Source organism: Mercenaria mercenaria, chromosome 5 (genome assembly GCF_021730395.1).
Source record: "Mercenaria mercenaria strain notata chromosome 5, MADL_Memer_1, whole genome shotgun sequence".
NCBI classification, from domain to species: Eukaryota; Metazoa; Mollusca; class Bivalvia; order Venerida; family Veneridae; genus Mercenaria; species Mercenaria mercenaria.
In genome coordinates this window covers 12,786,849-12,811,482 of record NC_069365.1, presented here as the reverse complement: position 1 = coordinate 12,811,482, position 24,634 = coordinate 12,786,849, and the positions used below count along the sequence as shown (strand labels likewise).

The following is a 24,634-nucleotide window of genomic DNA, read 5'->3' as shown; positions in this document are numbered from 1 at the left end:
TAATTTATTAAAGTTTCTTTTCCATTATTATTAGAAATTTTGATTTTTATTTCCATTTTTTATAATTTTTACTTTTTTTTTCTATTAAATTTGTTTTAAGAACGCAAAGGTCCCAACTATTAAAATTTTTTGTATAAACCCCTTCCCTTTTTTTTTAAAAACTTTTTTTTTTCTTTTAGCTCGTCAAAAAAACATTTTTTTATTCTAAAAACTTCTTGTGTAGTTGGAAAAGTTCTTGTTCTTTAAAAAGAACCTTGAATTAAATTTAAAAATTTTTAAAACTTTTTAAAATGAAAGTTTGGGTTTTTTATTATTTAATTTTTTTAAATTATAAAATTTCCTCTGTCCATTTTGGGGTATATCCTTTTTTTAAAATGCTTTTTAAAATTTGGGTTTTTAAACGAAAAACCCATCACCCAATTTTTTTAAAATTTTTTTCCCCTTTTCCTTTTTTTGGTTTTCTTTAAAACACCTAAAAAATTTAAGTTTAAAAAGTACCTTTATTTTTTTAAAATTTTTTCTGCTTCGGTTTTTTGTTTTTTTTACTTGAAAGGTTTTTTTTTGTTATATTTATCAACCAAAATCCCGCAAATTATTTTAAAAAAAATATAAGTATTATTTTTCTGTAAAATATTTCCACATTATTTTTTTTTAAAATTTTTATTTTTTAAAAACTTCTATTACTACAAACCTTTCCCCTTTATTAAATGTATGATTTCATATTAATCTTATTTTTTTTTCAAAAAATGATTCAAACTTTTTTTTTATAAAATTCTTTTTCCCTTTATCTCCCATAAATTTTTTGGGAATCTCCTTTAGAAATTTTTTTTTTTCAAATGCTTCAGTAAAAAGGGTTCCCCCCAGTTTTAATTTTTTTTAAAGGGGAAAAACCCAAGCCCTATTTTTTAAATTAAACAATAAAGGTTAACAAGTTTTTTTTTCTTTATTTTTATTTTTGGAAAAAAAATTGCATTCAAAAAATTTAGGGCGGGGGCCCCAAATTTCACAATATAAATTTAAATATTAAATTTCGTTTTTCCCAAATCCCCTTTTTTTTAATTTTGGGTTTTTTGAAATTTTTTGCTAAATTTATGTCCAAATTTTTTTGGGGGTTTAATCTTCCCCCTTTTCCCCCTTTTTTTGATTTTTTTTTTGTCCAAGACCGTGTGGTTTTTGTTTAATTTTAGGTTTCACAAATAAATTGTTTTTCAATCTTTTTCCAAAAGTTTTTGATTTTTGGGTTCCCTTTTAAATTTGGAAAAGTTTGTTTATAAAATTTTAAACCCCCTTTTTAAATGTCATAGCAAAAATCATGGCCTTCTTTTGAAAAAGTTCTTGGAAAAGGGGGGCCCTTAATAGGGGTTTTCCGGGGCCCAAATAATTTAAAAATTTTTTGGGGTTTAAAATTTTTTTAGGTAATAAAGGTTAAAATTGCCTTTTTGAATTTCTTAAAATTTAAACCCCCCCAATTTTAACAAACCCTTTTATTTTATTTTTCCACAAAATGAAAGGTAGCTTTTTTTTTTTTTCCCCTTTTTTGTTATAACTAAATTTGGGGGGTTTAAAATTTTCGTTTAAAACTTCTTTCTTTCAAACAAATATTTTATTTTGGTTTAAAATCTTTTATTTCATATTTTTTAAAACTTTTTTAAATGGGTTTTTTTAAAAAATGTGGTTTTTTAAAGTATTTTAAATTGGAAGGGCATTTGGGCAGTTTTTTTTGAAAGGGGCAAAGGTTAAATTTTTGGGCGTTGACTTGAATCCCCTTTATTTTTCATTACTACTATGGGGTTATGTTTTTAAAAATAGAATTTTTGAATAAATTTTAACTTTTGTTCAAATTGGGGAAAAAAGCGTTTTTTTGTTTGGGTTTACAATTATTTTCGATGAAAAAAATTTTAATTAAAAAAAAGGGTTTTAAAAATTTTTAAGGTTTTATTTTTTAAAAAATTTTTTTTTAAATTCCCCGTTAAGAACACTGGGAGATCTTTTTGTCATTTCCTTTTTTTTGATTTATTTTGGTTTTTCAAATTTCCCGCAAAAGTCTTCCGTTGCTTTATTTAAGAAATTTAATCAAAGTTTTTTGTTTTTTTTTTTTTTTTTTTTTTTGGTTGGGGGGTTTGTTTATTGGGATGGGAATTTTTTTATATTTATTTGTAGTCGTTTTAAAAACTATTTCGTTAAAAATTTTTTTTTGGAGTTGTTTAAGCCTTGTCTTCCGGGAAAGGGGAACCCGTTTTAGGGCTTACATAATTGAAGTTTTGTTTTTTTGTAAATTTGTGAAGGTCCAATTTTTTTAAAAAGGGCCAAAAAATTTAGGATTTTAAAAACAGTACACCGCATGGTTTAAAAATTTTTGGTTTTTTTCGCCCTTTCACATTTTTTGTAAAGTTTAAAAGTGTTAAGGGGAATTTTTGTTAACTTTTTCATAAATTAATGGAAAGGGCTGATCCCCTTTTGATTGTCAATTAAACTTGGGCCTCGGGAAGAAACCCATTTTGTTTTTCCAAACTTCCCAATCAAATCAATTGGGTGAACCCCGATACGTGGGGGCACAAACAGAACGAGGTTATTCCCCACGCGAAAGCAGGGTTAATCAAAACAAACCCCAATATTAGTAAAAAAATTTTAAGGATCCGCGGAAATATGCAATTAAAAATTATTTTTCCTTTAAGGAATAGAAATCTGGTTCCGGGTGACCATTCTTAAAACCCCCTTGAGGGGGGGTCTCGGGTTTCCCATAAAAATTTGGATTTTTTGGGGGCCCATTGAAGCTTTTTTGTTTCCCTGCCCCCGATAAGAATGGCGGAAGAATTTGTTTTTTAAGTATTTATTTTGGTTTTTGAAGGTTCCGTGGCTGAAAAAATTTAAAGTTCCCAAAGGAAAGTGCTAGTTTTCCCCTAAATTTCAAATATTTTCACCCCCAAATTACGGACAAAGCAGGCCACAAGTGTTTGGGGGTTTCCCAATTTTTTTCTGATTTAAAACCCAGGAATTGGGGGCCCGGTTAAGCAACAAACCCAAAACGAGGCCATTGTGTTCCGCAGTAAAAAATTTGGCCGCGGCCCTTTGGGCATAAAAGGAAACAAACGCAAAAAACGCAAAAAATGTGCGAGATCAAAAAGAATTGCTTTTGGGTTCTTTGACGAGGTGGTCAAAAGTCTTTGGGAGGATATGGCCCAAAAAAGGGGGAAAAACCCAAACATTCGATCGGAAAAAAAGGGCGCCCCTACGATCTTTTTTACCCAGTCGGATTCTCAGTCTGAGGGGGAGCTGTCAGATTCGGGGTGCATTTTGACAAAGGAAAAACCACGTCCCCGGGGCCCAAAAAATTTTAAAAAAAAATGACTTTTAGGAAAGTACTTCTAAAGGGCAGGGAAAATGCCCAAAAAATTTTAAAATCAATTTTAAAAAAATTTTTTAAAAAGGGAAAAATTAAACGCAACCCCCGTGGCAACAAAACTGGGAGAAAAAGTAAATGAAGGTTTTCCGAAAACCAAATGAAAAAAAAGTGAAAAAGGTGAAAAATTTTTGATGAAATTAAAAAATGTTCGTCCCGGAAAAAAAAAAATTTTGAATTTTTGTCGGGGCCAAAAGTTGAAAAATCACTATGGATAGTAAAACATACTAACAAGGAGATTAAAGATTTCCCACAAAGTTTCCCAAAAAACGCAAAACTTCTCAAATTTAGGTATTTTATTCCATTGGTTCCCTCTTGGGAAAAATCCCTCCAAAAAAGAAACCCATTGATGTGAAGGAAATTATGGATTTGGGGCCCTGGGCTCGTTAAAAATTTAAAGGCCTTAAATGGTTAGAGGGGGTTGCTAAAAAAAGGGGGAAAAAGGGTGCTAAAACCTTTCCTTTTAAAACCCCAAAAATAAAAGGGGGTTTTGAAGGGAAAAATTTACCCGTTTTCCCAGATCAACTGTTTGGAGAAAACTTAGGCAAAAGGTTTTAAAGGTTTTATGAGAACGGAAGTTAGAAAATGAAAAAAAATTTTGGGCCCTTGGGGAGTGAAAAAAACCGTCAAAAAAAGGCATAAAAACAATTAAAACAAGAAAATTTTTGGGCAGCTTTTGGGACAATAGTACCATAACAAAAAAATAACCCCCCAAACAGGGCCTTTTTTTTTTTGGGAAAAAGAAAAAAAGGTCCCACAAAACCGAAACCGTACAGAAAGGGAACCCCAAAAAGATGGTGGGACAAAAAAAAGAAAAAGAAATTTATGTTGTAAGTACTTTTTTAAAATTTAAACATCTGCAAAATAAAAAAAGAAAATTTAAAGGGGGGGAAAAATTTTTAAAAATTTTTTCGGGAAAAAAAGGAAAAAAAATTAAAAATTTAGATAAAAATTTTTCTTTAAAAACTGATGTAAAGGTTACAAAATCGGTTTTCAAAGTTTGGGGACCGTGCTCAAAGGGGGAGATGGGGGTTTTTTACCAGAAAGAAAAATGAGATTATTGGGTGACCCTTTTTGATAAATTGGTTGGTTAAAAATGTTTTTAAAAAGAAACCCGTTTAAAAGTTTAAAATAAGTTTTTCAATATTTTTATTGGACGGGAAAACGGGTCTTTATTGACTTTTATTAAATCTGAGTAATCTTAATTTTTCACATTAGAAAAAACATTTAAAATGGAAAAAAATCAAAATGCTTTACCCAAAAAATTTTAAAACCTGGGGTTTTTTTGTTTTTTGACCCCTTTTGGATGTTATTACGTGTCCCAAAAGAATTGAGTCCCAGAAAAATACTTGGATTTCCATGGGAAAGGGGAAATTTTTTAAAACAGTTAACATCCTCCCCCAAAGGTTATCGGGGTGGACCTCGTATTTTTCCCCAAAAATTTTGAAGCCTGTTTTTTTTAAGTCTGAGGGGAAAAACGGGTTTTTTAATTTTTTAAATATTGATGTTTTTTTACTTCAAAATGACCCGGAATTTTTATTGTGTTTTTTTAAAAATTTTTAAAACGTTTTCTTTGAATGAAAAATTTTGGGGGTTTTCTGCTCTTTCCCAAAAAAACCAAATTTTTGGGTTTCCAACAAGGAAATAGAATTTTAAGGGGTTTTTCCTAAAATTTTGTTGGAAATTAAGTCCGGTTGAACCCCAGGGAAAAACCCAAAAAAAATAGTTTTTCATTGTAACCCCAAATTTTTTTTTAAAACGTTTAAAATTTTCCATCAAAGGGGTTTTTTCCAAAATCTAGGGAAAATTTGGGGCATCAGAACCCGGGTTCTCTTCGCCCCTTTTTTTCAAACCAATTTTTTTAAATTTTTAAAAAAAAGAAGAATTTTTAAAAAAATAAAGGGGCTGTTTTGTGCTTTAATGGTTTTAAAATTTTTTGTAGACAATGCCTAAAATGGTGGTTAATAATTTTGGAACAATTTTTAGGCAAATAAATTAAATAAAAAACAGAAATTTTTGAAAATGACAGTATTTTTTTAACGGATTTGGGGCTAGGGATGGTTTCCCATGGTCCCATGTCAAGTGGGTTGGGCAAAATCAGCTTAAAAATTCCATTTTAATTATTTGAGCTTTAAGGCAGCTTTTGAAAGGGCAAAAAGGGTTTTTACCAAAAAATAAAAATGGCAAAGTTAAACTTTTGTTGATAATTCCCCAGCTTCAAAATTTGCAAAAATGGGGGGTAGAAAGGTGGGAATTTAATGAAACCCTTTTAGGGAAATTTTTTGGGAAATGGTGTTTCCAAAATTTTTTAAAAATCTTTCTTAAAATTTTTTACATTTCCTGGAAAATTTTTTATAGGGAGATTTCCTTTTGTAGACAAAGTTGTTAAAAAGACATGGAATGGTTTTTAGTTTTAAAATTTTTTTTAAGATACTGTTTGGGGGTTGGCGTGTAAAAATTTTTAAGTTTGTGCCCAAAAACAAATTTTTTTTTTCCTGTAAAAATGTTTTTCTTTCCCCACGGACCCGTCCCCCTTTGTTTTAAGCTTTTCAGTTTAAATTGGGGGTGAATTTTTAGTACATGTTTCCCCCTTTCAGTGTTGTGGCAGCAGGTTTCAAAAATTTGGGCGGAAAAAGGGAAAAACAGGGGTTTTTTGCCCTCTTTTCACAACTCAAAACCCTTTGGGTTTTCCTTTCCCCTTTTTTTCAAATTTGGTTTTGGCACAACCCTTCCTACTACCCCAAGGGGAAAAAAAATTCTAAAAGAATTCCTTTTCTCGAGAAAATTTTAAATTGGAAAAAAAAAAAAAATTCGCTCTGTTCCTTCAAAGTTTCCCCGGGAAAAAATCTGCATTGCGGCTTTTCAGAATCAGTTTTTAAAAAATTATCCCTTTTCCCTTTCCCGGAGATTAAAATACTAAAAACAATAAGGGTTCCCTATTTTTGGGCCGTGGTTTTATTTTTTAGTAAACCAAAAATTTTTTCTCCATTTTTTCCATGTGTTTAAAAACACTTGTACAGTTTTTTTAAAAAATTATTTGACAAGGGGTTTTTGGTTACCGCGCCCTTTTAATACGGGGAAAAATTAAAATTTCTTTGGGAAAACATTTTTTTTTCAAATTTTTGCAGTTTGGGGGGTAACAAAAATCGAAAAACTCTTTTTGGGGTTTTTTACAAAGGCCCACCCACCTAACCCAAAATACAATTTTTACTTGGGGGGTTTCTTTTTTGCTAAAATTTTTCAGGTCACAAAAATCTGCGAGGTTTTGGGGATCCTTGAGAGCTTGGGAGGAAAATTTTTTTACCCCAAACCTTTCCTTAACAAATGGGAAAAAAGTCAAAAAACTTTTTTAATGATATTAAAAATTTTGTTATTTAAAAAACCCGGGTTTTAAAAAATTGCATTGGAAATCCCTTAAAGCAATCTAAGGCAAACCCTTTATTTGGTTTTGAAATTTACATTGTTTTATACCCCCTTTATAAACTTTGTGTGGGTAAAAATTTTGGGGAGAAAATTTTAAAAAAAAACAGAGGGGAAAAAAAAGGTTTTTTACAACAAAATTATTCAAAAACTCTCAAGAGGCCCTTTTTAAAACCGTTTGTTTTAGCCCCCATTGCCAATGGATTAAAGCAATAAATTAAAAACAAACCCGGAATTTGACCTACAAATTTAGGGGTTTTTATTGCACACGCCCGGTGCTTCCCCTAGTCCCCCTGTAGGTTTAAAAATACCTATTGACAAATATTCTCAAACAACCGGTTGGGAACGGGAAAGTGGGTTTTTGAAAATTTTTTTAAGCGGGAAATAACAAATAATTTGTGACTTTATAATTTGCATTCTAAATTGCACAAAACTTAAATTTTCAATCAGTTTTTCTATTTTTACGTTTTCCCTTTTTAAAACTCCCCAAAGTTTTTTATGTTGTACAGTACTTTCCCTTTCCATGATTTTCTTGTGTTTATGTTCTAAAATGTATAAACATTCATAAAAAGTTTGGGCTGATATGTTGTTCAAAATTTCTAGTCCAAATTTTTTTTTCATTTAACAGGGGGTTTTTTTTTTTGTTTTTTTTAAATTTTTTTTTTTCTTTTCAGTATTTTTTCCCAAATTTGATATTTTCCCTTTTTTAAAAGTAAAAATCAAAAATCATTTTGGGGAAGAAAGTTGCTTAAAAAGACAAAAAAAATTTTCAAAAAGGGTAATTTTTGTCCCAAATTTGGATTATTGTAATTTTGATTATGTACCCTAAATTTGATAACAGAAGAGTAACTTTTTTTTATTTACTTTATTTCATAACCCCCCACAATTTTGGGACCATGAACTGGAATCTTAAAAACCCCCATGATTCCCGATTGGTTTTTTTTTTGGGGTAACAAAATTGACAAATTAAAAGAAATTTTTATAAATTTTATGTTTTTTGTTAATTTTTTTTGTCCTTTTAAACCCAAAAATACAGGGGGCCCCCCCCCTTTTTTCCCCCCCCAATTTTTTCTTGGGATTTTTCCCTTGTTCATGGTGAAAAAAAAACTCTGAAAACCCGATTTGTGCGCACGTGATCGTGTTCACTCCCGTATTCGGTTTTTTAGGGCTAACAAAAATTAACATCAAACAAACAACTTTTTGGAAATTTCGTTTTAATTTGTAATTTTTAATTTTGAATATGACGTTGGCTACTTTTTGGGATATTAAAACCCGTCAAAAATTTTTAAAAGTTATTCAACCTTTGGGAAAATTATTTGGGTAAAATTCCTTTTTATACATTTTTAAATTTTTTATTTTTTAATTTAACTTTTAATTTGAAAAAAAAAATCAGCATTTAAAAACCCCAAATCCCGCGATGACAATTTTTTTTCAAATGGAAAAAAATAACTACTCAAAACTGTTTTTAGGATCCCCCGTCAAATTATTTGAATTTAAAACCCCCTTTTTCCGTAAAAATTTTCCCACCCTTTTTTAAAATTTTGGAAACAAAGGGCGGTTTCCCCGGGGTTTAAATTTAAAAGCCCTTAATTTTAATTTATGGCCCAATTTCCAAAAAAATCTAGTCGTTCCCGTGTTTTTAATTATTTAGTGAAAAATAAACACGAAGGTTCATTAAATTTTTCTGCAGCCAAAAAAGGGACTGAAAAATTTTGGCAGAAAAAGGGCCTTTTAATGTTTAAAAGGGGGTCTTTTTTCCCCAAAAACGCTAACCAAAATTTTTAAAGGCAGTGTGCATTTTGGAAGATTAATTTTTTAAAAATTTTTTGAAGGTTTGATAAAATTCATTTGTTAAATTCCCAGTTAAACCCCCCGTTCCAAAAGTATTTATGAGTAATTTTTTTTTCATCATTTCTGGGCATGCGCCCCAGTAAAAAGTTTTTTTAAATAAATTTTTTTTCGTTTCGGAAAGGCGGAGTTTTTGTTTAGACAAGATCCCAAAAATTTGCTTCAGCTTTTCTGTTTTGTGACGTAAAGGTACAAGTCTATCGATTTAAGAAAAGGCAAAAGGGCAATTTGATCTGCAAACAGTAGTACTGCCTTCGTAGTTGTTCTGAAGTACAGCGACGACGTAAACAACAGGTAAAATCGGCAAATTACATTGCCTTATTACGTCACCGAGCAGCCAAGCATAATACACGCGCTGAATTTTGTGAACGCGGGAACCACGTTTCACAAGACCCCGACATAACACATTGGCATATATTTTTATGTGACACAAACCATAATTTATTGGCGATTTCGGAATTCCAAAGAATATTTGCCGGCATTAATTACAATAGGCGGAGCGTTGTATGTTAATGAGGTAAATTTCCGCCACGCGCAATCCATGTCTTTTGCGTTATGTCACGCATATCATTACAACAATTGGGCACGATTTGCATGCATAATTTCAGCGATTGTGGGAGTTCAGAGCGCACAAGGAAATCGTTTTATTGCAGGAAATAATATATATACAAGAAACGCGGCAATGCCACGAAACCAGGTTTTCAACACTTTTCATAAGAATAAACAAGAGTGCCAGAATGTCACAATATACGCCCGTCACAGCAAATTTCTTTACTCTAGCACCTGTATTTGCAGATGTAATTTTAATTTTGTGGTTGTTTAGTAATCATTGTAATTCTTTTGTTTTTCTAAGTCCACAAAAAAACTCCTTACCAGGTAGAGATACCTTAAAATACACCTAAAATTAGAAAGTAACAACTATGTTGTACCACAGAAATGTGGTCTTGGCTTTTCCCTACGGTCAATTATAAAAAAGTTACAATATAAGTTATTTATAGTAACAACTAAGGGAAGTTAATCTTAAAAAAAAAAAAAAAAAAAAATTACAAAAAAAAAATTGTAGGTCCACACAGAAATCCTTACCAGGTAGAGATTGGTCAAAATACACCTCAAAATTGGATGTAACATGCATGTTGTACTACAGAAAAGTGGTCTCGATTTTTCCCTACGTCTAGTAATGAAAAAGTTACAATATAAGCTATTTATAGTAACAACAAAGGGAAGTAATTCTAAAGAAGGGAACTGCGCAAGACACTTCGTCTCATGATTGTGCCAAGTAACATCAAAATCCCTCTATGCATGAAGAAGATATGCTCCGGACAAAGTTTTCATTCTTGTATCCTTTGACCTCTAAGTGTGACCTTGACTTTAGACCTAGGGACCTGGTTCTTGCGCATGACACTCCGTCTCATGATGGTGAACAATTGTGCCAACTTTCATCAAAATCCCTCCATGCATGTAGAAGATATGCTAACCCTAACCCTAACCTAACCCTAACCCTATTTTTAGTAACAATGACCTTGACCTTGATCCCAGAAACCCCAAAATCAATCCCAAGCTACAACTTTATATAAGTTTTCTATACACCAAGTTTCATCATGATAGCTCATTCCTAAGTTAGTTATTGACCAGAAACCCTTTTTCTATTTTAAGTAACTAACAGTGACCTTGACCTTGACCCCAGAAACCCCAAAATCAATCCCAGCCTTTGTCTTGATATAAGCTACATACATACCAAGTTTTATTCAAATATCTTTACTGAAACAAAAGTTATTGACCGGAAACACCAGTTTGACGACGACGCCGCCCGCCCGACATCTACCCCAATCTAATAACTCAGGTTTTCGTTGAAAACCTGGTTAACAAACAAGTATCAATCTGAATCTTTTTAGCATCTTTTGAAAAGTCGCACAAGTCAGGAAAGAAACAAAAAATAAGAAAAAAAAACAACAACAAACAAAAGCATTAATTTAAGAAAATAAAACAAGAATCTGAAACTGTTTGACTCTTAAAACAGTAAATGCATTCACGTTTCGTGCGGAAACCTCACATATCTAGCGCGGCAAGAGTAATTATTTAGACGAGATAAAAATTGAAAGTTGTAGAAATAAAAATGAAAGTAGAAATCTATCACAGTCATTGGCTTCCAAACCAGACAAAACCAAATATTAGTGTTGCCATTTGTAGTTTAGCTCCCAGGTGTTTACTTTTGCTTTAAATTTTCTGCAGGCATAGAGTTAAAAAACCTATTTTACATAGAGACTATAGACTTGTGAAATTTCCCCAAATTAGTCTCTTTCGTGTGATTTTTCCTCTTTTGACCAGCGTCCAGCGTCTTCCCCATCCCCTAAAAAAAAAGCCCTGTAATCTGCTGGTAATGACCAACCTCAATATCAACTTTCATGATCCTGGGCCCAGCATTCTTGAGTTATCATCCAGAAATGGATAGTCTACGGACCAAAGACTGACATCTGCAAAACAATATACACCTCTTTTTCCAAAGGGGGCATAACAATGTGAAGTGTCCTGTGTGTTAATTTTGTAGCAGAAAAAAACAAAACAAGAAACACAGAGAAAACATGAATGGTGGTTGGTACAGCTTAGTTGGATCATGGCCAATTGATATTGTGACAAGGTGGACCGAATGTCCAATTTAGTTTCTAGTCCTAGGACAAGCCCTGCATTGGTAATGTCTTGCAATTGACAAGAAACAACAGCAATCGGGCAGTCACAGTTGCTAACTAGAGATGCTTTTGAGAAAAGCGCATGTCTCCCACAACTGCCCCAATGAATAGTGTCTACATTCTCCTGATGGTTTAGACGGGTAGATTAAATTAGATGGTCTGGCCGAGTGGATGCAATCAGTTATTCAAGGCCATAAATCAAAAGTGCCTGTGTGGATTTGGCTAGTTATCAAACTTGGCTAAGGTCTAATGGCCAAACATTTTGTTCAAGTTTGGTGAAGATCAGATGAGAAATGTTCAACTTACAGAGCGGACAAGAGTAAAAGGCTGATTTTTCGTTAATCAAAGGGCTGTAACTCCAAAATTCCTGGACCGATTTGGCTAGTTATTGAGCCTGGCCAAGGTCTCATGATCAAACACATTTTGTATAAGTTTGGTAAAGATCGTATGAGAAATGTTCGACTTAGAGAGCGGACAAGAGTAAAAAGGCTGATTTTTTGGTAATTCAAGGGCTGTAACTCCAAAACGCCTAGACCGATTTGGCCGAGGTCTCATGTTCAAACACATTTTGTTAAAGTTTGGTGAAAATCCAATGAGAAATGTTCGACTAACAGAGTATACAAGAGTAAAAAGGCGGATTTTTCGTTAATTAAAGGGCTGAACTCCAAAATGCCTGGACTGATCTGGCTAGTTATCGAACTTGGTCGAGGTATCATGGTCAAACACATTTTGTTTAAGTGTAATGAAGATCCCAATGAAAAATGTTCGACTTAGAGAGCGGAAAAGAGTAAAATGGCTGATTTTTTGGCAATTCAAGGGCCATAACTCCAAAACACCTGGACCGATTTGGCTTATTATATAACTTGGCGGAGGTCTCATAGTCAAACACATTTTGTGAAAGTTTGGTGAAAATCAGACGAGAAATGTTCGACTTAGAATGCGGACAAGAGTGAAAAGGCCAACTTTTGGTAATTCAAGGGCCATAACTCCAATACGCCTGGACCGATTTGGCTAGTTATCGAACTTGGCTGAGGTGTCATGGTCAAACACATTTTGTGAAAGTCGGATGAGAAATGTTCAACTTAGAGTGCAGAGACGCTTTGTGACAGACAGACACAGACACACACAGACACAGGAGTAAATCAATATGTCTCCCACACCACTGTGTGGTGGGAGACATAACTATGTAATTAATAGCACTTTGCACTCTGGCCAGCATGAACTATCAACAAAGGCTTGCCAATGTCGGAACTTAGAAGACAATGTATTAAGGCAAAACATGCATATTAATAATTAAGGCTAAGCTTACCAATGCTTGTATCTCCAAAGCTTCCTGTGATTGTTTGCTTGCAGCAAAAACAGATGCATGACCTTCCTGCGTAATGATTGTCAACAACATAAGTTTGATTAACTGCCAAATTTCTGAGAAGGTGATGAGCCAGTGTAATTGTCCAGTCAACTTCCTTGGCAGATTGGGCATTTTTCAATGCCTCCTCAATATCTGCAAAAGATAGTGCATAAATTCCTTTGCATTCATTTCCATTTCAACATACTGCTAGAAGAATAAATCAACTTGAGCCATTACTGAAGGTGATATATACCCCTACAGGTACTTTGGCCAATGACAATCTCTATGGGTGAATCCATCACCAAAAGGTATTACAGTTACTGGTTAACCTCTTTATCAGTACTTAAAATTTTACAACCCTTTATCTGGTACAGGTATTGATAGTTTCTTATTCTTATTAGGGATGGCAATGAGTGACCAGTTAACCGAATACTTGCTCGGTCTTCCAAGTATCGATTACGAAATTTAGTAATCGGGTACTCGAAAATTAAAAAAAAAAAAAAATAGAAACTTGTCGATTATAACATGGACGAGACCAAAGTGTATGCCTGTCACCTTTTCCGATCAGTTACCCAAATTATACAAACATGAAGGTGTGAATTGAAGCACAATGGTCAGTAATGACACCTGACAGGTAAGGTAACACGTGTTTGCAAATCATGATCGTTGTGAATTGTAAGCAGTTCCGCTTACATCATAAACAATTACAAAATCACACAACATCTGTGTGCAAAACTTAACACTAGCTATATATTTCATTCATAATCTAAAAAGTAAATCAGTCCAATTTTATGCCGATTTCGACAAGCGGTAATTAAGTAAATGTATGTCCATTTGTTAATGCAGGGTAATGAAAATGTAAGTCACTTATTTGATAGCTCCATCTGTGCGTCTGTATTTCTTTTTTTTTTTTTTCTAGCGATAAAGGTCACACACATCTTATGTATTGAAAACACGCCTCGTCAGTAATGTAACTGTTCCAAGTCTGTTTGCCAAAACCGTTTTACTCTATGTTTTTAGATTGCTGCAGATTTTTAATTATTAAAGATTTTGCTATTCTTTTTTTTGTGTTTTCTGGTCAAAAGTATGACATTTATGTCCATAGTATTATACACATATTTACGCTAAAAACGAAATAAATATTAACGATCGCGCTGTATCAAGATTCAAGATAAGCATTCTGACAAAGTTTCACTAAGATACAGTCAAAATGTGACTTCTAGAGTGTTCACAAGCTTTTCCTATGATTTGACCCGGTGACCTAGTTTTTGACCCCACATGACCCAATTTTAAACTAAGCCTAGAGATACTCAAGATAAAATTTCTGACCAAGTTTCATGAAGATATATCAAAAAATGTGACCTCTAGTGTGTTCACAAGATTTTCCTATGATTTGACCTGGTGACCTAGTTTTTGAACTCACATGATCCAGATTCAAACTTTGCCTAGGTATAATCAAGGTAAAAAATCTGACTAAGTTTCATGAAAATAAAGTCAAAAATGTGACTTCTAGAGTTTGCACAAGCTTTTCCTTTGATTTGACCTGGTGACCCAGTTTTTGACCCCACATGACCAAATTTCAAAATTAGCCTAGAGATCATCAAGATAAACATTCTGATCAGGTTTCATGAAGATACAGTCAAAAATGTGACCTCTAGGGTGTTCACAAGCTTTTCCTATGACCTGACCTGGTGACCTTGTTTTTGACCCAACATGACCCAGATTCAAACACATCCTAGACACATTTTATTATCAAGATAAACATTCTGACAAAGTTTCATGAAAATTCAGTCAAAAATGTGACCCCTAGAGTGTTCACAAGCTTTTCCAAAAATTTGACCCAGTGACCTAGTTTTTGACCCCATGTGACCCAGTTTCAAACTTGACCTATATATCAAGATGAACACTCTGACCAATTTTCATAAAGATCCATTGAAAAATATGGCCTCTAGGGAGGTCACAAGGTTTTTCTATTTTTAGATCTAGTGACCTAGTTTTTGACCCCACATGACCCATGCTGGAAAACCCCAAAAGGGGAATTAATTCTAGCATTCCTACACCAGGGGAAGGAACTCGTGTATTTACCGAAGAAACGCATCACGGAAAAAAATATACCACAAACATTCGGGTTTGTCTAGCTATATACGGTATGACTTGTATGTTATTAAATATTGATCTGTAGTGCAAAATTGACAAAATACACTATTCTGATAGACAACGTGTGCTTTTTCCACATATACGGATTGTACCGGATACTGGCAATTACACAATAGCATTATTAACCCCGTGCAGAAATATACATGAGCGTGTGACGTCACGCAATGGCTTCGTCGACAAACAGAATGTTGTAGAAAATGTTTGTTTAGTGTTATACGATGGAAATGACCGGTGAGCGCAGTGCCGCATATATTTTAAGTTTCTTTTAAATAATGTCACCACACAAGGACACTTGCATGGCTGTTTTACGAAATTTTCTTGTTTAGTTGCGGTGGGTGGGGTACGAATGTGTTGCATTCCTGGTGTTTTTTATATTTAGATGGGGATCATTTTTAATATACACCATTTTGGTGGCTTATGGATAGAATTTCAGGCTCCTGTGCATAGAACAACCTTATTATTTTTTACAAGTTCTTGGTTTCAAGATCAAACAGGCTCAGCACTATCTTATATTCCTATGAATTACTTGAATTAATTGACAGCTTTAGAAACATTGTTTATAGAGAAAGCCTAAAATGTTGTGTTTTTTTCTTCAGAAATGCATTAGATAATTGGAAAACCATTTATTAAACTCTTGTTTGGCTGCAACATGTCATTTTCTGAGCTCTAAAACTAACACTATAACGATGATAATAGTTATATTTCGGGCACTATATATAAATATCTGAAGGACTCCAAAAAAATTCAAAAGGGACTCCAAAATCAGTGACCTTTTTTGCCATTTTGGGAAAAGGTCCGGTACCGGTTGAATTGGGAAAAATGACGGCGTTTTTAACCCAAATTGGGAATTTAAGCGGGGTTTTTACTCAAATTGGGACTTTTTGTAGTAAGTCTAATTAAACATCATTTAGAACACTTCTTCCTTTAATTCCAATTGTAAATATCATCCAAAAACATAATGAATGACTGAATGATTCATAGTGAAATATCTTTTTTTTCATATTCTTGAAAATGTCAACTATGTTGGCTGTCTGAGCCCCTGTAAGAGGGGTCTGACCCTCTCTAAAGAGTAACAAAAGTTTTGAAACTCATGATCTTGTCATTGACTCTTCAGTCTAAATTTTCAAGGGTCAAAATCAGATTTTCAAGAGTCAAGATTAACTTTTCAGCGGTCAACCTATACTGGTATTCATGCAACTTCCACAAACTTTATCTTAAACAAGTACATAATGTCATTACAGTTTTTTTTAATCAGTTTATATTTTAGTAAGTTGTCTAAAAGTGGATGAGGTTTGGTGCCTTTGCATGATTATATTCTCGAAAATTTCTTCAAAATAAGAGCTGCTTTTGCAACAGTGATCATATTTTTCTACATGCAGACTTTTTATTGGCTTTTTATTTAGACTGTACTTTAAAATCTTGTAAAAAATGATAGAATGTTCGAAAATTACGGTCGCGAAAACGGGTGAGAAATATTTAAAACTAAATTTAATATTTAAAATTCTTGATAAAATACCTATTTCAAATTTGTTTTTTTCACCATACCTATTCAATACCTGTAATTTCTACTTATTTACAGCACATAATTTGTTTTGGACCAGACAAAACCTCGGCAATGATAATAAATTTGCTATAGACAGTAACGGTTGACCGGCTTATGTAATCGTATCGAGGACCACGATTACATAAGCCGGTAATATGTCTTACAAACTTAAAATAACAACAAATTGGATTATTAAAATCATGTTTTATTACAATACAACATAAGCTGAATACTGCTAATTAACAAGTGGTACAAACACGATACTGTAAGGCAGCATTGTTTATAAATTAACTTTTACATACTGATCTAATAAACATCTCTGATAATGAGACGGCATTGTGCTAAATACAAACCGCGAGATCATCAAGTGTCAGTCAGCGTGTGGCGTGATTGACATCTGTCAGTAGCTAATTAACATACGCCGCTCCGCCTACTGCCATACTTCTGCTTGTGCCGGCGAATAGTATTGAAATTCTTTTGGATTTTGATTGACAAGGGGCAGAACTTTCGAACTTAGACCCATCAAAGAAAATTTCGCAAGTCAAGCCGACGCACGAGGCATATTATTTGCTGGTCAAATACGAGTTTCCTCGATTTTTTGCGGGTCAAAACCCGGGACCTCAGGTCAACCAAATGCCCTGAGTCACTATCTAGTAAGCCGGGCCGTCTTTTTTACGGAAATATCGGCGGGCAGGGTTTATTCTTTTACGTCAAAATAGAGGTTTTCCGTTCTCGGCCTCCAGTGTTTTGTCAATTTAAACTATATAATCAGTTTGTCTTGGTCATTTTGGGAATTTTTGGATGAGAATTGGGAAAAAAAGATACCTTTTTTCAATTGGGAAAAGGTCCGTTTACCGGACCTTTATAAAGAAGGAAAAAAATCGCTGAAAATGTGAATATTAGGCAGTCCCGACTCCATGAAACTGAATCCTAATGGAAGCCCTAGCTGTCATTACCTAACCAACCTTGTATATAAATTTACGATTTTAATATAACTCTGGAAAACATGCGAATATAAATACAATTATTTTTTTTTAAACTAATTATGAAATAAAAAGGAGAAAATGAATAATATATTCAGCGTAAAAAATTACTACATTGGGACGAGCTGACCAAAAGGGTGACGAAATGACCAAAATGGGGATGAGCTGACCAATTTTTATTAGGTGGGGGACGAAATGACTAATTCTGGGGGACGAAATGACCAAAACGGCGACGAGTTGATGGTGGGCGAGTTGACTAGGGGTCGAGTTGACTTGATACCACAATGTTGCCAAAGAACGGAGATCAGCATAAAGAAGTAAAATAGTAAATCAAAATGTAAACTTGTAAATGTTTATCTTTCTTCACTCTTATAACAATACATGTACATATATCCAATACTCATACATATCTGTTGACAATACTTTACAAAAGGCTATATTTTACATTTAAAAAATGACGGTGCACTAGACCTCAGGTCTGCTGCACCGTCACCGGCACAGCAGACCTCGGATCTGCTGCACCGGTGACGGTTCGCTAGCCACTGCCTTTGGAGTAAGGAACCTTCTCTTATACTTGTTGGACTTTTTACTAATACTAGATATTAATGGATTTGACACATATTATGCATTTGACATAACTGCCTGATAAGATAAATAGATAGAAATTCACGAAAAGTAAGATAATGTACCTTTTAAATTAATCAACACGTTCAACAGCCTTTCCAAAGCAATTCTATCACCTCGTCTCTCAGGAACATTATTCCTGTCATTTGTATAATTCATTACCATAGAGTATCCATGTTTGAAAACAGTTGAAAAACGATATGCATCAATAGACCTTGCTCCAGCACTGGTTTCTTTGGAATTAGTTGAAGTTTCACAATATGCTTGTGAAAAGGCATTCCCTTTGTCTGCATTGCATTTCAAAATCTTTAGCAAACAGAAACAGTAATCACGTGTTGTAAGCAATTCAGCTATTTTCTTAAGTCTTTCCACAGCATTTGAGTCATCCCAGTATTTATCAAAAACTGAATCTTTGGTAGTTTTATATTTTTTGGAAGGCGGTTCGCCACGGGAATCGATTGCACGGGAAAACTAAACTACTGCCCGCTATCAGCGGATTGCCGCAGTGGTCAAGTAAAAATTTGTAAAACTGGATTTTTCTAAAATTTTAATAACAAACATGAATAACCAAGAAAGTGTTCCCTTGGGCGTAAAGAATGCAACCAGAGAAGAATAAAAACAGACTCGGTTTGACTGAGTCTCACTCTGTTCACGAATATGTAGTAGGCTACATATTCGTGCACGTGCGCTCAGAATGAAAAGAGAATTCCGTGGACGCTCATATTACAAATATTTACCAGGTTGATATTGTCTTAGACAAGATTTGAGCAACGGTCAGTTAACACCTTTAATTATGACGGGCATTATTTTTTAAAACAAACTGCAGTATGCCCAAAAGTGGGATCCGTATAACGTGATTGGCACACAGGTAGCAGTATCGTAGACCTAAAAAAAAACACCATCCAACACCATCTAAAAATGTTTTTCCTCTAGTAGAGGAAACCGTAAATTATAGAAATTTTCTTTTAGATGGTGTTGGATGGTGTTTTTTAGGTATACGATAATGCTACCTGTGGATTGGCATATGTCAGTAGCTAAAAAAATCTATATGGGTAGCTGTACTATGCTCCGCCTACCGCCATACTTTCGCCATGTCTGCGAACAAAGTGGTCCAGTGGTTACTCTTTTTCACCACCAAAGTTAAGGTTGTGAGTTTGAAACGCCGCTCCCGCATCTAAAATTTACTTACACTGGGATAATTTAAGATTCCATTCAAAATGGTGTTGCAAATTTCATACAGTGTGCAGGAGGTTTTACATTATAAGGTCAAGTTAAGCATTTTATATAATACGATGATACCCCTGTAAATTGTGTGTTCATTTTTCATCTAAAATGTGATTAATTTTATTGAACTCATCCCATAAAAGACTCCAGAATGGGTCCAAATTTGTTCTTTTTGATATCGATAACGGACCCCGCCCATTTCCCAACCACCAATTCCGAGGTCTTTGGAAAATCTCTAATATACCACACTGTCTCGTTTGGCCGTTGTTGGTATCCAGAATGTTTCAACAGTATTAAGGCGAAATCCAAATTTAACCTTTATTTTGGGCAAAATCGTATCACAGCTCATGAAAAACTATCGATAGAATTCAGAAACTCTTCTTCAAGAATTGTTTCTCCAAGCTCTTTAACTAGAGATATGTAAGTGTTAGGGATAACAGTTTTTTTTTTATTCTGCTAAATTAGCCGTTTACACTAGCTGTGGTTAGCCGTTTATACTGTTGACCGGTTTACAGTTCATGTACATGTACAAATCATCATATTTGAACAAAAATACATGTCAGAACACGGATGTCGGTTAAAAATGTTCTAGAATAATGTTGACGTTTTTTATTCGACATTTATCACACCTTTCATTAAGGCAAAGCGACTCTGAATTCCAGTTGACTCACTTAACAATTTTTGGACTGTTCAGAACATCAAAAGATAATCTGTTTATGATAGGTCCTAAGATCACTGTGAGTTTGAACTGTTTATCAGTGTGTCCCTTTGTATATATAAAAGTTATACATCACTGTCAACTTTCTAAAAACATAAAGGTAAAGATCGATTTTCCGGAAGCACAGGGCACACGAAACAGAGCCCTGGATCCATGCATCGCAAAACAGGTCCAAAACAAAATAAAACTGTGACTGAAATATATTGCAGAATTGCATTAAAGAAATTCTTCAGGTGTTGTGAAACTGTACGCCAAAAAACATGGCCGACTCCTCAAAAAGGTAATATTTTCATAAACCAGTTCAAATAAAATGAAATATATGAGTGCCGTCTCGTATAAAAATCTAACACTCGTCTACATTTTTGTTTTGTGTTGTTTTGTTTTCTAGTCCACGAGTTTTCACTAAAAATGCGACCTCACATCTTAAGTGAAAAAATTAACAAAGTTCTGAATTTTAAGAAAGGCGACATTTCCCCAAATTCAGTTTATTATTCCTTTTAAATACCGAAAAACACTAGTTAGCTTCACAGACATTTTTATACAAGTATTGTCTTGACATTAGACTTACAAAGTCTGTTGAGTCTATCTTGACATGTACACCTTACAATTCAGTTATTAAGAGCTTTCATAACATTTTTGTCGCTATTATGATGCAAAAATTCAAATGATCTTGACAAATGAAGCCTTTTTCAGATGGTAAATTGTCAAGTCATTCTGTTTAATTCTTTAAAAATATACACATATTAACAGTATCACTACATTTAAATGCTATGGATAGGGGGTTGGGGGTGGGGGCTGTAAAGACTGCTTCACACTATAAGTATGTTCGGTCTATATCTCTTTATCATACCGTTCTTAATTTCACTTCGCTTCGCGAATGACTTAGAGCTTATAAGTAAATGCAATACATGTTCTCAATTCTTAATAGATCATGATTTTGTGCTGTTTTTATCACTTTTGTAGGAGTAGATATTTTAAAAGTGCAGTCTGAAAAGGTATAATGAATGCATGTTCTACTATGTTGTATAGATATTCAATTATCAGAATAAACATGTGTTGTGAAATCATAATAAAGTTTCGAAGAGTCTCCAAGTTGAAAAATACGCGTTCAAACCGCTGTGCACATTTCTCAAACAGCAGATACAGTAATCATATTAATACATATCCGTACTATAAAGCCTGAAACGGGCAATGTCAGATATGTACCAATGTAAGACTGTGGACATTTTCTCTCAGAATATTTGACTTTGGTGCCGGTGTAATGAAGTATTTCGACCCCCATAGAATAATGACCCCCCGGTCATTATTCTATAGAAAAAGTGACCCCCGGTCATAGTATTATGACCTCCAGATCATAGTACTATGACTCCCCCACGTGAAGTAAACTGAACCTCACGAAGAATATTGACTCCCATAAAAAAAACGACCCCCGGTCATTTGGTCAAATTAGTGATAACTCATGTATCTAAGGCCTAATTGCTGCATTTTATGCCCCCACTCGGGGGAGGGGGGCATATAGATTTGCCCTTGTCCGTCCTTCCGTTTGACCATTAGCCCCAGATACCATCAGTTGACACAGAAATCAGAGCATTCCGCAACGGGAAAAGGGATTCTATTTCTAGACGCTGTATCTTGGTGTATACATTTTTTTCAGGAAAATAACAATTCACAATACGTTCAATAATCCCTGCAAACTTCGGTATGAAGTAATTCTTCAGAAGAAAACTGCACAAGAAACTGCTAGCATAGAACTTAGTATTAATAGAAGTTGCAATACTTAGCAGTTGCAGTGAAGTACGGTAGCGTGTGTGTGTGTTCGGGTTTAACGTCTTTTTCAACAATTTTTCAGTCATATAAACGACGGTGTCTACTTGTAGCAGTGAGCACAATGTCCAACTTTATAGTGCTGCCTCACTGGAATATCACGCCGTAGACACGTGACGTGATACTCCACCCAGTCACATTATACTGACACCGGGCTGACCAGTCCTAGCACTACCCTCTTAATGCTGAGCGCCAAGCGAGGAAGCTACTAGTACCATTTTTTACGTCTTTGGTATGACGCGGCCGGGGATCGAACCCACAATCTCCCGCACTCGAAGCGGACGCTCTACCACTAGGCTACCGAGGCGGTTAGTACGGTAGCGGCAACAATAGAAAGTAGCAGTAGCAGCAGCAGCAGCAGCAGCAGAGCAGAATAAGTGACAGCAACAACAGCAGCAGGAGAAGAAGAGGTAGATGTACAAGACGTATTAGTGGAAGCAGGTATATTATTATTATTATTATTATTATTATTATACCAGATTTATATAGCGCCCTTTTCATGATCAATTTCACGTTCAAAGGCGCTTTACATAGTTCAAATGCAGCCACACAGGGCGCATAATTCATCCTCTACTAGTACAGACACAGAGCAATCTGACCAGAGGGACAGAGTGAGACAAAGCCCCCATGACAGAGAGATCAGAAATCAGATACAGGCTTGTCCGGCTAACTTAGCCTAGCTCGTTGCGAATAGACAGCCTGGTTCTTTAACGTGCCCGGTGTATGGCACTGATACACGCAAGGATTGCCAGGGTTCCTGACCAGTACACCTCTAGTTGGGTAGGAAATACTGAAAAGCGTTTCTGAAAATTCCCGAGTAGCTGCCAGGGATCGAACCCCCGACCTCAGGATTGGAAGGCCAGTGTGCAAACCACTGAGCTATCCGTCCACCCATCCGCATAGTAGTATCAGTAGTAGCAGTTGTAGTAGAAGTAGTAGTAGAAGAAGAAGAAGAAGTACATGTAGTAATAGCAATAGAAGTAGCGGCACCAGTAGTAGTAGTACAATCAAAATGTTAACTATTGGCAATGGAGGGTATTAGAGTTGTAGATCTAGTAAAATTGTCCGTTAAGTTTGGTGGGGATCACTTTTTAATAGATATTATCGTCGAAAGTCTTTTAGGAGCCGGTGTTTTACACGGAAAGAGTAACTTTTTTAAATAGAATAATGCCCGGGAATCGATATTGTATGAGAGTTCGAATGTAGTAATTTCGGCAGGGAGTATTTTACATGGAAGGAGTCACTTTTTCTATAGAATAATAACCGGGGTCGTTATTCTATGAGATTCGAAGGGAGTCATCTTTAAGGAGTCAGTATTTTACTTGGAGGGGTCAGTTTTTCTATAGAATAATGACCGGGGGTCGTTATTCTATAGAGTTTTCAAAGGGAGTCAGTTTTTTTATAAGGGGAGTCAATATTTTACAGGAAAGGAGTCACATTTTCTATAGAATAATGACCGGGGGGTCGTTATTCTATGGGGGTCGAAATACTTCATTACACCGGCTGTTCTGAAGAACGGTGGTTAGGTAAACTGGCCACAATACAACTGGCGTTATTTGTCATATAATATGAAATATGAATTAAAGATATTTATGTTTTGAGTAAGGTAAAATTCTTTATGTATGTATGTATGCAAATACGTTGACAACGCCTTGTTTCTCAATTAATTCTTGGAAAGCAAATGACAGAAACAACTATGAGCTATATGAAATAAGACCTGCCAAAGAGCTATAAAATAAAGATAGATTTGTATTACCTGCTTCTGTTAGCTTGCCAGTATCATTAGCTCGACTTTTCGAAGAAAGAAGAGCTTTTACTCTCACTTTTTCGTCGGCGTTAGTTAAAGTTTTTGATAAAGTCAAATAACTCTATTGCTATCTAGGCTATTGACTTGAAACTTAAAGTACTTCGTCACTATTAATGTCTACATCAGTAGAAACAATCCCCATAACTCAGATTTGCATTTTGACAGAATTATAGCCCTTTTTACCTTTGAAATTTTAGGTTAAAGTTTTTGATAACGTCGAATATCTCTGTTACCATAAAAGCTATTGAATTGAATCTTAAAAAATGTTCTTCACCATCAATGTCTACATCAGTATAAACAATCCTCATAATTCTGATTTACATCTTGACAGAATTATGCCCCTTTTTAACTTTGAAATTTTCGGTTAAAGTTTAACGCCGTTTTCAACGGTATTTCAGTCATGTAACGGCGGGCAGTTAACCTAACCAGTGTTCCTGGATTCTGTACCAGTACTAACCCTTTTATCCGCAAGTAACTGCCAACTTCCCCACATGAATCAGAGGTGGAGGACGAATGATTTGAAACTCAATGTTTCTTATCAAATCGTCTCGGAGAACATGCCCCGCCCGAGGACTGTAGACCGAGCGCTCTACCTACTGAGCTAAGCGGTCGGGTTGCAACTTAATTAAGATAGATCTTCACTATCAATGTCAACATCAGTAGAAATTATCCCCATAAATTGATCCTTAAAAATAAACTTAATTTTTAGGGGTACCGAATTCTGAATTAACAAATAGATGTCTTTAAATTTATGTTAAAATAATTTTATCCTTCTTTGTTTATGTAGACAAATGCGCCATTCGGTGTTACTAAAAGTTGGTAATGTGTGTTCTGTGCTTACGGGAAATCGACCTTTTAAATTACTTTTATGTTTTTAGAAATGATTTGAACTTGGCTATGGATAGAAAATAGTCCCCCGTCTTAGCATTATGAAAATGGTACCCCTGCTTAGCAATATCATAAATCTGGCACCAAAATCTATATATGCGCTTAATTTGTATTTTTAATGTTCATATGTCAAAAGACTACTCATACAAAAATGTATGTGAAGAAA

General features: G+C 34.5%; 1 protein-coding gene across 1 annotated transcript in view; it reads right to left on the bottom strand.

Annotated features, from left to right (window-relative positions):
• The window catches only part of LOC128556873 (uncharacterized), a 43,256-nt gene extending 24,786 nt beyond the window's left edge, over positions 1-18,470 (bottom strand). The window contains exons 1-2 of the mRNA XM_053542700.1: positions 18,073-18,470; positions 12,662-12,853 (exon numbers count right to left, since the gene is read on the bottom strand). Coding sequence (XP_053398675.1) covers positions 12,662-12,853; positions 18,073-18,172 — 292 coding nt within the window. The 5' untranslated portion in view covers positions 18,173-18,470. The remainder of the gene's footprint in view (positions 1-12,661; positions 12,854-18,072) is intronic.
• Positions 18,471-24,634: the final 6,164 nt, after the last annotated feature.